The 15,991-nt window shown below is 37.3% G+C and overlaps 1 protein-coding gene across 1 annotated transcript in view; it reads right to left on the bottom strand.

Moving 5' to 3' along the window:
* Nucleotides 1-15,991, bottom strand: part of xrn2 (5'-3' exoribonuclease 2) — a 52,014-nt gene that overhangs the window by 31,416 nt on the left and 4,607 nt on the right. The window contains exons 5-17 of the mRNA XM_015353553.2: nucleotides 15,067-15,125; nucleotides 12,433-12,522; nucleotides 11,525-11,597; nucleotides 11,177-11,227; nucleotides 10,345-10,502; nucleotides 10,160-10,234; nucleotides 9,754-9,887; nucleotides 7,785-7,842; nucleotides 7,504-7,611; nucleotides 6,994-7,038; nucleotides 6,432-6,572; nucleotides 3,210-3,254; nucleotides 1,652-1,746 (exon numbers count right to left, since the gene is read on the bottom strand). Of these exons, the coding sequence (XP_015209039.2) occupies nucleotides 1,652-1,746; nucleotides 3,210-3,254; nucleotides 6,432-6,572; nucleotides 6,994-7,038; nucleotides 7,504-7,611; nucleotides 7,785-7,842; nucleotides 9,754-9,887; nucleotides 10,160-10,234; nucleotides 10,345-10,502; nucleotides 11,177-11,227; nucleotides 11,525-11,597; nucleotides 12,433-12,522; nucleotides 15,067-15,125 (1,132 nt within the window). The remainder of the gene's footprint in view (nucleotides 1-1,651; nucleotides 1,747-3,209; nucleotides 3,255-6,431; nucleotides 6,573-6,993; nucleotides 7,039-7,503; nucleotides 7,612-7,784; nucleotides 7,843-9,753; nucleotides 9,888-10,159; nucleotides 10,235-10,344; nucleotides 10,503-11,176; nucleotides 11,228-11,524; nucleotides 11,598-12,432; nucleotides 12,523-15,066; nucleotides 15,126-15,991) is intronic.

The following is a 15,991-nucleotide window of genomic DNA, read 5'->3' as shown; positions in this document are numbered from 1 at the left end:
TTAAAGAACACCTTTAACTGTCTCCCATGTGCATGTGTGGCTTGTGATGGCTTAGTGCCCAGCCTTCCACTCTGCCTCACCACAGATTTCAGAAACTACCTATTCCTGTTTTTAATTTGAAGGTCTCCATCACAGTATTTTATTTCAGCATTAAAGATTTACAGTTAAAGAAACTGTCAATCATTCGTTTTGTTCACCCAGTGAACAACTCAATCTGCTACTTGTTATGCCAATGAGAGGCTTTGATTTTGATACCACTGCATATGTAGAGTTAACTGACAAACAGGTATTAAGCACCAACATGAGACTTGTAAAACACAAAAGCCGAATAAACTGAGATCTATGATTCTCAATTGGTTTAACTATTCAAAATACACATCCCAAATAGGAAGATCAAGATCAATATATTTAACATTTAACAGAATTCATGAAGGAATTGTTCATTGTCTGCTATCTTCTGAAAAATTCAAAAATGAATTTGTGAATGGACAACAATGCCTATCCATATAATGGAAACTTGGACCTTTACACATCAGCTTCAGAAAAAAAAACATACCGTCCAACACCAAAAACACAATCCTAAAAATAGCTGTTAGTTTATGCGTTGATAAAAATACTTTGAAATTCTTTGAAAGTTTCACCAACATGGTTGCATCAAAACGTTTTAGTTTTTAGATGGAAATGTAGATTTGGTGGACCATTCCAATTCACCCTTGAAGTTGCTGTCCTTAACATAATTATATGCAAGATGAGACCATTTGGTTTAAAAACCAAATTTCATACTGCCTGAACAGTTCAGCAGACAGAAAACATAATTAGGCAACATCAGAGTGAGAATCCTCTCTCACAGCTGCATATCTTTGATACTAAAAATACAGACCAAAAATAATGAATTGTGAATCTTAAAGCAAACTGTAGAGCTTTCAAGTATCATTAAATTACAGCCATTCCCTTGCTGTTTTTGACTACAACCCCTAATATTAAATCACATCACTTAATTTGTACACCACTCTTTACAGTATTCTTTTAGATCAATAATAATTTAGTTGGGAGACTGAGAATGGTAAAATAGCAAAACAAAGACTTCTATAATGCCCTGAAGTACTCCTACTGCAGCACAATCACAAGAGAAAGCTGTATACTTCAACAACAGCATTAAATGGTTATTAAACCCAGTACAGAACATATATAATGGACTATAACAATAACATTTTTTTCTGACAAACAGGGTTAGAATTACACTGTAGCGATTTCCATTTAGCAGCTTACAGAAATTCGTTTGGTGCCTAAGGATTGTTTTTTTTTTTTCAAAAAAAGCTCCAGCAGTACAGTAACATTCAGCTCACATAATCAAGGATGAACAATGTCCGTCTACCCAATCCACTACTTGGTCCCACAGGGAAAACTGACTTGTTACAGGAAAACCTGCATGAATACTAATTCAGCTACTTGGATTTAACAGCTCTGGCTTGCACATCTCATTGGAATTTGCAGAATATTCTGCCTTTCCACATTAATTACTCGTAGACAAAAAAAAAAGATCACAGAAAAAACATCTGAAGACACTTGCTGCTTCAACTTAAATGCCATTAATTAGAATGCACCCCCGACTTGCAATTCAACAAACTGCTGTCAAATAACGGGGCTTTACCTAATATTATCCTCTGGTTCAGGCTCACTGTCGCTATCTTCTGCTTTTCTCTTAACCCCCCTGCCATCAGCCGTATCACTGGATCCTGAGGGAGACTGAAGAAGCAGGTAATGTCAATCATGGGAAAGACAAAACCAGAAACATTGTAGACAACCAGCTCGATGCAGCTGCCCCCCAGAATGATTTATTATTAACGAGGAATGGGGTGACTGACGAAATAAATTACCAGAGAACAAATGTGAATTCCTACGAAAGAAATATAAAAAAACACAAGACTGCAAAAACAGTTTCTAATGTAAATATTAAACTCTTCAATAATAAAAAAACATTGAATATGCAACATGCAATGTCCTCAAAATAAAAGGCAGAGGATTGTAGCAACAACTACAAGTCTAACGCCATATTGTCACCTAGAATATTTCACATAACATGATAATCGACAGCAGAAATCTTTTCATTAAAACTGGATTAAAATAGAATTAAGACATTTCACTAAAAAAATCTACCTTTTAACCTCAACAATTAAGATTAAAAAATGAAATGATTTCAAAGGGTTCTGTACAGTGGCTCTGAAATAACTCCTAGCCAGCCTGGAGAAAGCTATCTTTATGTAACCGAGAAGGGCAAGTGGAATGCCATTAGCATCTGCAGTTGCAGGGGTTAGGTTCATAACACACTTGTACAGAAAGATGTGGAGGGTTCTAACTTCACTCCAATATAAGGAGGGCTATGCATTTTTTCCCATAAATCTACCATTTCCTATTAAACATATGAATGATAAAATTGTGACTTGATTATCAACATTTCAACGGATGTTAACATAAGGTTGCTGCTAAACCTCCTTATATATATATACACGGTATGTATTAACAGCCCAACAGCTTGTGGAAGATTACAAATATATGAGATGTGTATGAAAATGTACCTATTTTACCAAGACACTCTTTTTACACCTTAGATGAGAACCTCAGCTTATTTGCCAATTATAATTATATATTGAACTGTCTCTATACATGCGCCACTTAGCTATTAAACAACTTGGGTAGGGATTATGGGAAATGCAGTTTATTCTGAATTACATTTCACATCACTATTGATGCGTAAATTACTGCTAATGTTATGGTTTGCATTAATACGTTCTTACAGATGTTAAAGTCAGCAATAATCAAGGTGAAATAATATTTTGCATTTAGTTAAAAATTAGAACAAGTATCTATTTTAAAAATTTGAACAAGCATGTTGCACATCTTTTTAGTTCAGTGGTTTCATAGTAACATTTTGTGGTATTACAAGCGGCTGTTGACAATTCGTAATTGTACATTTGTTTAAGAAACCACTAGAGGAAATGCTACAGGTTACTTTTCTAATACCTCAATTGAAAAATAATCTAATCACATTAAATAATTTATAAAGGACACTGCTGAAATAACTATACATTTCCAGAAGTGACTTGTTTAATGTTATTTAGCCAGTCTCAGAAGTACTAAAAAACAATGCTCCTATGTACACATCTTTACAGTATTGCAGTACATATCAGAAAGCTGGAACAGAGACATGCCTGGTTTCCATTCTTCATCTGGGCCTTTAAGGATAATGCAGCATTCTGAGGAAAAAAAGGAAAAAGATATTTATACCGCATGACAAAAATAGTCACAGAAAAAAAAACACTGCATGTCATTATCACCTGGAGTGTCAAAGAAGGGTTATGGACAATTAAGCACAAGTTACAAAAAAACAAATACCTCTTATCTACTCTTTTTGCCAATCAATATCACAGCGGAGTGTGAATAATGTTAAAGGACAATAATGATTTAGGTGGACAAATTCTCAGACCCATTTAAGAAACTTAAAATTCAATATCCCAGAACTCAAGTAAGAGCAAGGCACTCAATCCACTTAACTATTTTTGCACTTTGTTGAATATTGAGTTAATATTGAGAAAAGGTTCTCTAAATATTAATTACAATTTATACTAATTTTGAAATATACTGATGAGAACATTTAGAAAGGCAACTTAACATAAGTAAAAAGGCAATGGTCTGACAAAATGCCTTACTAAAATTTCACATCACCTTTCTGTGGCTGTTGTTCAGTGAAACCATTGGAAGAAAGGCAATACTACCTTCCTTTTCAAGAGGTGATTAAAGGTCAATTTATTTTCAAAATCCCATAGCCTTAATGATCATTCCTCTTTGGTTCCTGTTACACGTTAAACATGCAGTTTCTCCTTAAATCATTGCCAAGTCAGTGGAGTGCTACCCAGACAAACTGGTACTGGTACGTAAACCTGTACTTAAATGTGCAGATGAATATAAAAGTGGTGACAAACGAGAAGGGGAATTTCAAGCTCATTTAGTTCTCAACAGGACATTGATCAAAATCGTCATCTATCCAACAAACAGCATTTTCCCAAAGCCCTTCGGTAAAAAGTGTCCCCTGATCTCAGTTTTAAATACACTTTCTCCTAGCTTCCACTCTTGATCTCTGGCTCAAGTCTCACTGTTGATTCTGAAGATTGACTTAGTTCAATGACTTTCAGGATTTGGAATATCTGAATCAGGTCTTCTTAGTCTTCCCTGTTCAATAATTAATATCAAGATAAAGCTAAATGTTAAAAACTGATCCTTGTAGGACATCTTTAAACCCTAAAGTGACTTCACACTGATCTTCTTGGCCTCGATTCCAGTGGGTCATTTTTAAAACTAATCCCTTTCACAAGTCACTCAGAACTGCAATAGATCACTTTAAATCTATGTATGTTAATGTATACAGAACCAACCATTCAGAATGCGCGTGGGATAACGCAGCAATCAGAGGTGCACATGCTACAGCGCAACATACCGCACTGCATTTTAAAAAGAAAACATTTTCTGCTGTAGGACTGCCCTATTTTGTAAAACTGCAGGTGGCACGGTAAAGAACATGGTGTGTGGAAGACTTTGGGCTGCCACCAGAAAACGCCCGGTTTGGAATCCTGGTCAATGCTGAGCCCCTTGTGACAATCCTTTTCCAATTATAGAAGTTAAGTTGTATACCATTTAGACATTTATTCATTTTAATCTGTGTATCACAGCATGTTTAATATTAAAGTAGGGCTATTTTACAAAATAAAATAAGTTTATTTTTTGCAGTAGCTTGTTGTGAACACAATAAGCTACTCTCAGGATTACATCTGCATTGCGGTAATCTATATTTTATCTTAATGAAAATCTCAGCAAAAAGTAGTGAGGAAACAATTTAACTTCAAATTCTGATTATGAGAAATATATTTGACACATACTGTACTGTAGTGGCTTACAGTATCACATATGCATATACAGTGTATTTATAGGGTATACGATCACACTGCAGTCCACTGACGTGTACGGTACCGTTTCGGTATATCTGTGGATATCACTTCATGTGAACTGGTCAACTTCTAAGTAGCAGCCAGTTGTCTAAATTGTTGTGCCTACCACTTGAGTGCAACACGCTACAATACAGTCCATGAGCATTTCATTGTTCATTACAACTATAACAACTGCAAAAGTCAAACGAATGTCAAAATATTTCCAAAATATCCACAAGTGATATTTTTAGCTGCCAGCTGCCTATTTTTAGAAGCACATCAAAACTTCCAGCTACTACATTGTTTCATTAAGTACATTAGATATATATTATGTTATACTTCTGTTTTTACTTTCAGCTACCAAAATGTCCCTTTAGTTGTAAAATCCAATATGAATATTCCATATTAAGCAGATTTACACATGCACAGGAGAGAAACAGATTAAACTAAGCAATTGTTTCACTTATATCTAACGCACCACAAGTACCACCTATCGATCGTCTTTGGCCGGTGAATTGCATAACGTAACCTGCCACATTATGGGTAACGCATCTGGGAGAAATATCTCTCTGACTGACTCTATCCGTACGTTTTGTGTTAAATGTAGTATAAAACACAGTATAACCATCAATATAATTCCACTAAGGTGTTGCTTCATAAATATTCAAAATTAACCAACAAGTAAAGATTAAAAGTTAAATTTTTATAAGTTAACAATTTTTTTTTAAAGGTAACAGCAGGAGCTAACCACTGAAGGCCCCGAAAAAGACTGGCTCTGTGGCTAAGGATGTGCGCCTGTGGCTGGAAGGCTGCTGGTTCAAATCCCACGTCCGGCAGAGAAATCCTACTCTGTGGGGCCCCTGAGCAGGGCCCTTCACCCCAACTGCCGCAGGGGCGTATAAACAGCCGACCCTGTGCTCTGACCCCACGCTTCTCTCCCTGTCTGTGTGGGTCATGGAGAGCAAGCTGGGGTATGCAAAAAAGAAAAATTCCTAATACAAGAAATTGTATATAACCAATAAAGTGATCTTATTTATGTTTTCGCAAATAGTCTGGAGATTAGAATTAGCCAAATATTTAAAATGGTATAACACATGTGCTAATACTATTGAATTATTGCTGTATTTTTATTCTACCTTTGGTCTGTTAGCATTTTACTTAGTAACATTCTGAAAAAGTACATTCTGCACATAAACCTGACTCTCACACTGAATGTTAATTGATGTCACCATAGTTCGTTGAGAGCAACCTTTATCTTTCCCCTGATTTTAGTCTCAAGAACGTGTGATGCCTGATCTCAGGAAATGAGCGGCATGTCTACAGGGAGCATATCCAAGGTCGGGCATCACCCACTGTACCGTTTACTGCATCCAATCTCCCAGAACAGGAAATATTTCCATCGTCTGTTATTTTTGTATTCTTTACCGAGATGGCTTTAGCATTCAGGCATACCTTGTTCTGCTGATCTCTCCCCTGCATCCTCATGTCAAATGCAGCTTGCCTTGCATTGTGAACAGGTCGTGGTGCATTTCTCCCTCCCAGAGCTTGAGGAGCAAATTGGCCTGAAGGCAAAAAAGCTGGTCTCTCTCCCCCCTGAGGAAGAAAGAGAAAATCATACGCATCAGTCCCGGTGGCAGTGGTGGGTGAGATACTGACTTCTTCAATATAAGTTAGAAAGGTGAAACAAGATCCATTAAAACAATTCTGGGAAGTAGAAAACAAATTGAAAAATGATTTAATTAAAAAAAATTGCATGTCATGCAACACACGTGGATTCTGAAACATTTCCTTAGAATACATAATACTTTTCCAGGAACACTGTGAATTCGTCTTTATTTAAAGCAGAATGCCATGCCAATAATTTTAGAAAGGATGATTATCAGGAAAGAATCACCTTTTAATAATAAAAATAAGTTCTGAATGTGCACCTTGCTTTAACTTTGGATAAAAATGGACATACATTTCAAACACAAAATACAATGCAGTATTTATGGATTCTTCCCTTTTCACTTACTTTCATTCGCTTCTTCTTTTCCTTCATTCTCTTTCGGAAGCTTTCCTAAAAGAGGACAAAAGCACTGTTTTTACTACCCAACTACCCAAAACAACGCGATGCATAGAATAAAAAACATATTTAAAATTTCCTGGACAAAACCTGTTTATACTAGGCATTATCAGAAATAGATGCTAGCAGACCACACAGACGCAGGAGCAGCAAATGTGTGAACGCTTTTATTCAGGCTTCAAAAGAGAGTGTATACAATGTAAAGACTCCTAAATAAGGGATCGCTTCTAAAATCCAAACAGGTGGCTACAAGAGGTGACCACATAACATTTCTTAATTATCCAAAACACTGTAAAAAAACAAACAAACAAACCTGTTTTCCCTTGCAATCTAAGCATTGCAACTATTAACAAGTGTAAATTAGCTGCATCTAATCTAGAATGCAAACATGGCAATGTCCACAACACACAAGTCTAGGAGGACAAAGTCATCTTCCCATACAAACACAGAATGTCTTACCTCATCCTCTCGCCGTTTTTTAAAAATGTTGTCCTCTGCCACTCCCACAGCTTGCATAATTAGCTCCACTCGTTCCAGGTTAACAAAGCCATTTTCTGTAAGATATCCCTAAAATAAAACAAACAGGCCTGCTCAAGTATCTTTGAAGAACAAACTGCATAAACCGCACAACTTTACAGTCAAAGCTTCTTTTATATTCCTTCATAACAATTAATATTATGTCAAATATTTCAATAGCTGTCTTGGAACAAGAGAAAATCATTCTACTTGTAAATACTCACCCCTGTCTTGTGTACCACATCCTTATAAATGCCGACCAGTCGATCAATTGCACCCTCCCTGCGTACATATTCAGAAAAATAAAAATGTCAGATTACAACACCAACACCAGAAATACAGTACCCCTCAAATGTATTCATCCCCTTGGACCACATGGTGCCCTCTGACCTGGGAAACACTTAGTTGCCGTCTGGCAAATTCATATCTTATGTTGTCTTGGAACTATTCACAGACCCCAGATTTATGAGGTTAGCCTTTAAAGGCAGTCTTGGTGATGGCTCACTTCAAAACTCTTAACATCCCCAATTGATGGACTGGGGAGCGAGTTATCCTTCCAAACCACTTTTCTGACCTCACATCAGCGTTCTGCCAACCTCATAATAATAATAATAATAATAATAATAATAAACTTTATTTTATATAGCGCCTTTAAAGGTGGCTTCTCAAAGCGCTTACAGGATGACAATAACAATAAATAAGAAGACTACAACAATAAATAAGAAAATTTCACAAGACAGGACACAATTATAATTACAACAATACAACAATAACAATAGAGGAGACCGTGGAAGATGGTATTAAGAAGAGCAGAGGGGTGAAGAATGGAACCAGTTAAGTAAAGGCTTTTCTGAAAAGGAGGGTTTTGAGTCTGGATTTGAAGGAGTTTAGAGAAGGTGACTCTCTAATATCCTTGGGCAAGGAGTTCCAGAGCTTGGGGGCATAGCAGGAGAAGGCCCTGTCGCCCATACAATGTAGACGGGCTTGGGGGACAGTAAGGAGGGCAGAATTTGAAGAGCGGAGGTTGCGAGGTGGGGAGTAGGGCGATAAAAGTTCAGACAGGTATTGAGGTGCCAAGCCATGTAAAGCCTTGTAGGTGAGCATGAGGATTTTAAAGTCTACGCGGAATTTGACCGGAAGCCAGTGCAAGGACTCCAGGATAGGAGTAATGTGAACACTTGCACTAGATCTGGTCAGGATTCTGGCTGCTGAATTTTGGACGTACTGCATACCATACATGGTGTGGTAACCATACTAGCCCTGAACATTTTCCATGATGGTCACCACAATGGAAACCAGGATGTCTTGTGGATTTCATAACCATGATTACAGTTGCCGAGATTGATATTTACCCTAAGATATTTGTACAATACTCCATCTGTACCGATGGTTGCTGAGGTGGCAAACAGGAGGACTCCCAAACCCTTCCAGAGTCCCTAGCAAATGAATATATGACTAAAAAGGAGGATTGCTTTTAGAGCATTCCTTTAGAGATGGTATGAATTACAGGGTATAAATAAATTTGGCATTGAGCATTTAAAAGTATTAATTTTAGTTTCAATGTAAACACACTCAGTAATCTTTTACATCCATCTGTAATGCATTTAATGAATATTGAGAAATCTAGAGGTAACTAAGTTTCCATTAATCAAATGTATTAATAAATTTGTAGACTGTGGTTCTGTTGTTTGGATGAGGAACAGCTTAGATGAGCTTAAGGCACAGGTACTGTATGAACTGAAGTCCTTCATTTGAAAAAATATCTCATCCTAAGGCTTCATTCAATGCAATTCACTCTGGAAATTATGCATTTTTCCAGATCAGTCAGATGTAGTTCTTTCAGATTTTTCAAATAGTACAACAGGCTGTGTGCCTGTGGTTTTGGTGTTCATCTTTTTAAAATGAATAATTAAACTTTTGCAGATCCAGAAGAGGCTTGGAAAAAGTATCTTGACCTGATACACATACAATGTCACAAAGCTAATGAAAACAAGTAAATTTAAGTTGAAGAGGGCACACATTTTCATTCACGCTTTTACATGTGTGGTTTTGATTTGGATCCTCCCAGACAAAATTCTTGAAAAAAATAAATAAAAATTCAAGAACATATATTTCTGATGAAGGGCAACAAGCCACTCCTGGTAGAATGATCCAAGGTGACAAGAGACCAAAAGGCTCTGCCAGTAAACTCACCGGATTTCTAGAGATGGTAAATGAGGCAAGAAGTCGTTACCCACAAAGAAACACATGAACACCCAGTCATCAATGCTTCTTTCAATGTCAAAAGGGAATGGCAAGCTTGCCATAGTTAATTCTCTCTCCAAATACTGCAAGGCACAAAGATAACACGTCATGTCAAAAATACAAGGAACATGAATGTGCAAAAAAGTGACGAGCTTTGACAAGTGGTGACTTATGCTGTCAAGATTTTAAGCACGTGAAGAATACATTAAATATAGCGCCTTGTTGAAACCAACATTTTTCTTAAAGCCATGTGCCACACTGAAGTAACACATTTCCTTAAATTCCTATGTTTTTCCTACTGTTAAGTGCAAAGCAGGAGAATTATTCAGTTAAAAAGGAGAACAAAAAAACACACCTCTCTCAGAACGGAAAGCCGAATAAATATGAACTCCTGTTCTGAAGCTGGCGGGGTATCGGCAAATTCATCATGCTGCGAAAAAATAACACGATTTTCACATCTCCAAGTCATGCATCAGGATTTTTCATTCTCACAGTGTCATCAGAGGAGGCCTTAACTTCGGTTAAAGACGGAACAAATACCTCTCCCTTCTTCTCCCTTGCAAGACCCTGGCAGTCTTTTATCTCGTGGCCAAGCTGACCACACATGCCACAGGGCCTCGGCTTGTTTGGTTTGAACTCTTCTCTGATGATCGTAAACTGAGGCTCATGGGTTGCCAGTCCCAGCATTATCAAATCAGCTGAAAAACATTTTTTACAAAGTAAGACTTAAAGTATACTGATGGTTTCACGATAATAAAATGATCTGCAGTTGAAAGATTACTCAAGGTCTGGTTTTATAGAAAACACTACAATATATCTAAGCTTCTTCTATACCCAGGTTGGCTGAAATGCATCAAATACCCTGAATAAATTTTCAATGACACATGTACTTTTAGTTCTAATTAAGGTTATGAACATAAAACATACTGCCTTTCATTCACAAAGTTCATTAAAACACAACCTTCAGTCCTTACCAGACATTCATTCCATTGTGTAATGCAACCACAGCACAATGTAGCAGAAAACATTTTTTTTCTAGAAAGCCTGAGTTTTTAAAACAAAATTTCTCAATAAACAACAAAGAAAACAGTCCTTATGATGGCTTTATTAGTTGCAGCAGTGCTTTCAAACTGAGCAACTAAATACAGTTTTCTCAGGGAAAACAAAACGCTAAGGAATATGAATGCTACACCCCCATCCTTAACTTAACTTAAATGTGGGCACAGAACCTTGAAATATAGGACAAAAATACATATCCTTAAGTAACAAGGAGCTCATCTAACCCATTTGACAGATTAAATGTAACTGCAAGTCTGGCACCTTCCCCTCTTCTTTAAGAAATACTAATAACATGATAATGATTTGTACTCACCGTCAGCTCCACAGAGACAGTGATGAGTATTGGGGTCGTGGTTGGGCTGGGCTGAGGAGAGAAAAGAAATCCATTATTCAAAAGATGTAAATCACGTTTGGGATGCCCAAGGTTTAAAATAAAAACTGCTGTTGGCCACCCTCACTTTTAGACAAGAACAGGTGTTTGGTGTTATGTTTAAGTAAAAATTAAGTCATGTTAAATAAAAAACAAAATCAGGCAGGGGTGTCAATGAAGTCAAATGTAACTGAAGGGAAAGTGTGAGTAAAACTATGCTTCCAAATTCATTATCACTGGATAACAAATAATCATAGTAGCCAGATACAGGTGAAAGAAGAGGACTGATACCTCGTTGCCTCCTAATATAATCCATGATTTTATGCTCTCCCTCTCCTGGCACACTCGCATCAGACAAAATAACCTGAAACAAATGAGAATTATTTCATTTCTACAATGAGACTCAATTGGCTTTATTAGAAAGATCATAAAAAAATATAAATGCAGAAAATTTTACATTTGTTTTACTCTAAGGAAAACGTATACAAAAAGCAGAGCAAAAATTCATTTTAAAATGCTTAACAGATTTTGTTTGCTATGAACTGGAATATTATATTTAAGAAACAAAAACATGTATGACAATATATCAGAATGGTTATAGATAACAGCCGCAAGTGATTAAGACAGAAAATATCTACAGTGCATATCAAAAGTCTATAGACCCTAACTGACATTTTAGCTTTTGTTGATGGAAAGCCTGGAATCAAGACAAATCATGTCAGGCTTTTTTCACCGTTAATAAGGTCTTGTAACCAATAATATTTTAAGTGAAAAAAATGGATCGTTTAGAGAAAAGTTAAAACATTTTAAAAATTAAATGGCTTAATTTTATTTTATAAAAGGGGGTTGTAACTGTGTTCAGGTTTAACCCATCACATTCCAAACAATGCACAAAGGTAATTTACCTTCACCTGACATCAACTGAAGCGATTCTGATCTAAAAAACACATTTGCGTATTGCCCACAAATATGATTTTCTGTGTTGACAGAACCTGTTAAGTTTAAAATCAGCAATCCTCTCCCCCCAGTTTCAACAAAAGCACATCACAACATTCATCCAGTCTGAAATTTTACAGATTTTCTTCTTCCTGCCCCTATATGATGGGGTTTCACACGTTACAAAATCAGGAATATCAAGACTGTACAACAAAATGAACTCTTATACTTGGATTGGTAATAAATTGCTTTATTACACATACCGTTAGATTTCTCCATCCTGGATCACTGTTTAATCTATCAGCGATGTAATATCTCAGGCACTTGGCAAGATTGTCCATAAACTCCGTGCCCTGTAATTTAAAAGCAACTATACATAAATACACACACTGATATTAAGTTTGATCTGTAGGCATTAGTATGTTACGCCCTCTTACACTGTTAGCTTGTACATAACAAAGGTGCTCTTCTCTCTCTTATTCTCCATTGTTTGCACATACAACACACATTACCATTCTACAGCTTAGTATTCCGCAAATTTGTGCGTTATTAATGAAAAGTGTGAAAAAGGACTGCGATTTTGTAAAACGATTACATTGGGATATACTGTATGAGCCATAACTTTTAGGAAAAAAATCGGCATTATCCAAAATGGTGGCCCTTAATTTAGTGGATTTACAAAAATGCTTCCACAATCATCTTCTGAATTGCTGGACTTACTGAAATGAAACTGCAGAAACAATCAAAGCCTTTCTAGGTTTGCACCTCACAGAATGCTCTCCATCTACCTTGGGTCATTAGCTGTTGGGAGAAATGTAGCCTCTAACCCAGTTCTCCTGTGCAATTAAGTCCAGGCTTTGCAGGTATCACTCTGACAAAAGGGGCGTGAAAAGTGGGATCCTGCATAAACCAAGATAGCCCCCATTTCTCTTTCTTGTCATCGAAATGCAGTCCAGTGTTAACTCTCGTTTTTAAAACAATAGCCACCTAGTTAACAGTTTTGTCAACATCATTGCAGGTAAAACAAAATTAACATAATACACTGTCAATCCTGCACAAACTATGATCTCTGCTATTTCCTTATCTCAACTCAAACTGCCTTCGTCTTAGGCACCACTGCACCGAATTACCTGAAATTCAAAAGCTGCTGCGATCATGTTCCCACCCAGACAAGACTGTCGCTTGCTGGTGAAATGTAAACACCTAAGCTTAGCTTCTCCTGTTAAATGACTGTTCGGACAATTTAACTCTTAACATTGTAGGTATCAATCTAGTGACAAGTGAACATATGACAAAATGCAGCATCTTCTTAAACCACCACAAAACCATTTTGTTTTCAAAATTTAAGCTATTTCTTCACTGGTTTACTTGAAGCTTGTCAGACCCCATTACACCGAGATGAGCTTCAGACTTGCATCTCACAGGCTGCTGCAGGCACTCATGGGTCATTACCCTGCTGGTGAAACACACCAGCTCTCTTCAAAAGCTCTTAAGTTAGATAAATTCAAACTTGGGATCATTCTAGTGATAATACAGTTAAGACATGGGACAAATGGGACTTCTGTATAAGCCACAATGACCACATAACCATTTTGTTCACAAGAAAAGGCTACCATTGTATTAAGACCTGCTGCAGGTTTCATCCCAGACATGTTTCAGATGTGCACCTAACAGGCTGCATAGCGCGTCAACACCTACTTGGACCTAGCTGCTGCTCCTTAAAAACATTTGGGCAATTACTTACATGTCATCATTCTAGAGATAATGTAACTAAAATATGGTAAAAGAGGTTTTTACATGATGCAAGATGGCCCCCTGACCATAGCTTTGTTCTCTTGTTGATACTTATCCCATACTACTAACTGTTCCTGGGCACAAATAGTTTGGTCTATTTTTTTTCCCCGGAAAAAATTAACAGGTATCATTCTAGTGACAATACAAATAACAGACGTTACAGCGAGGCTCCTGGTTTGGCCGTAAAGGGGGCCTGCTGTGCTGAACATTTCATTGAAGCCACTGACAGCTTAAGAAATGCTATACCAAATGACTTGTAACATGCTAGGTTTCTTCACACTAAAACCTGCTGCAGACCTGACCTCACATATGAGCAGTTAGACATTTTACACCCTAAACAAGTCAACACCTTGGTAAGTGCACCTAATATTGCTAACTGCTTTCCTTTAAAAACAGTCTGGCCAATGAAATCCAAACGTGGTAGGTATCATTTTAGCTTCCTCTTCTGCTACTCACATCTACGCTACTTGTTACACTGTTAAGGCTGAATGGTATCTTCAGGTTATCTTCTTCAACCTGTTATTCCACAGTGTTTGTAGGCAGCTGTTACTTAAAAGGCACAAAAAAATGAATAACAAACGAGAGGGGCCCCATCTATTCCAATTAGCTGCTTGCAGCTAACTGATCAGAGGATTTTATTCTGCAATTTCCTGAAAGAAGCCATTGTATAATTTTTAACAGCATGGATTGGTATCTTATTCCCAAAGCCCATATCCCACACTGTAATACTGTAGTCTGCCCAGGATTAACACTATGCGAGTATAGCAGCAGCGCCTCTTCACGAAAAAGACCACAAACCTGGAACTCATTTTGGCTCCAGTACATCAATTAAGCTGAACTGAATGTTTGCTACTATGATTCAGAAAAAAAAAACTTGGTTCATTGAGAAACAAACATTTAAAATATAATAGATTTAAGATTATACTTCTTATATCTTGATATAAATAAAATTGTGTACAGTGTATTAAGCTAAATGTAACATTAAATTAAGGTGCTTAAAAAAAGGTAATGCATTGAAAAATGTTAGGAAGCACTGGCAAGTGACGTGATACAACGTATTCAGAAGTTTAGTATGAACAAAACATAAAAATATATTTACTTACTGGAGTAATGCAATTGCTGTCAAACCTCTCTTTAATTTCTTCTGGGGGCAGGTATCCACCTAAAAGCAATAATACAGTTGATGGAGTCCTATATACACACTCATCTTAAACAGAAGTACTAATATGGCCAGCAGCAATTTCACTCTGCAACTTACAACTGGCAACCCACTGAAGCTCAGCAGGTGTGAGCCTGGTCAGTACCTGGATGTGAGACTCCTGGGAAAAACTAAGGTTGCTGCTGGAAGAGGTGTTAGTGGGGCCGGCAGGGGTCACCCTGCGGTCCAGGTGGGTCCTAATGCCCCAGTGTAGTGACGGGGACACTATACTGTAAAAACAGGCGCCATCCTTCGGATGAGACGTAAAACCGAGGTCCTGACTCTCTGTGGTCATTAAAAATCCCAGGGCGTTTCTCGAAAAGAGTAGGGGTGTAACCCCGGCATCCTGGCCAAAGTTCCCATCAGCCTTTACCAATCATGGCCTCCTAATAATCCCCATCTATTAATTGGCCTCATTACTCTGTTCTCCTCCCCACTAATAGATGATGTGTGGGGAGTGTTCTGTTGCACTATGGCTGCCGGCACATCATCCAGGTGGGGCTGCACACTGGTGATGGTGGTGGAGGGGAGTCCCCATTACCTGTAAAGCGCTTTGAGTGGAGTGTCCAGAAAAAGCGCTATATAAGTGTAAGCAATTATTATTATTAATATGGTCAAGTCACCATTGCAAATCAATTGGTAATACAGACTGTGCCATTATTAAAATAAAAACACAATAGAAAGGGTCTGTATTTCTAATGATTTTCCCATTAATTTGTCATGGCACATTAAAATCACAAAGTTTCTTTGTGTCTTAAAAAAAAAAGGCCACAGAATGTGCCACACAAACACAAAAAAGGAAATACATTTTTAATGTGCTTGTTCTCCTA

Source organism: Lepisosteus oculatus, chromosome 2 (genome assembly GCF_040954835.1).
Source record: "Lepisosteus oculatus isolate fLepOcu1 chromosome 2, fLepOcu1.hap2, whole genome shotgun sequence".
NCBI lineage: Eukaryota > Metazoa > Chordata > Actinopteri > Semionotiformes > Lepisosteidae > Lepisosteus > Lepisosteus oculatus.
This window is presented reverse-complemented; position numbering and strand designations above follow the sequence as displayed.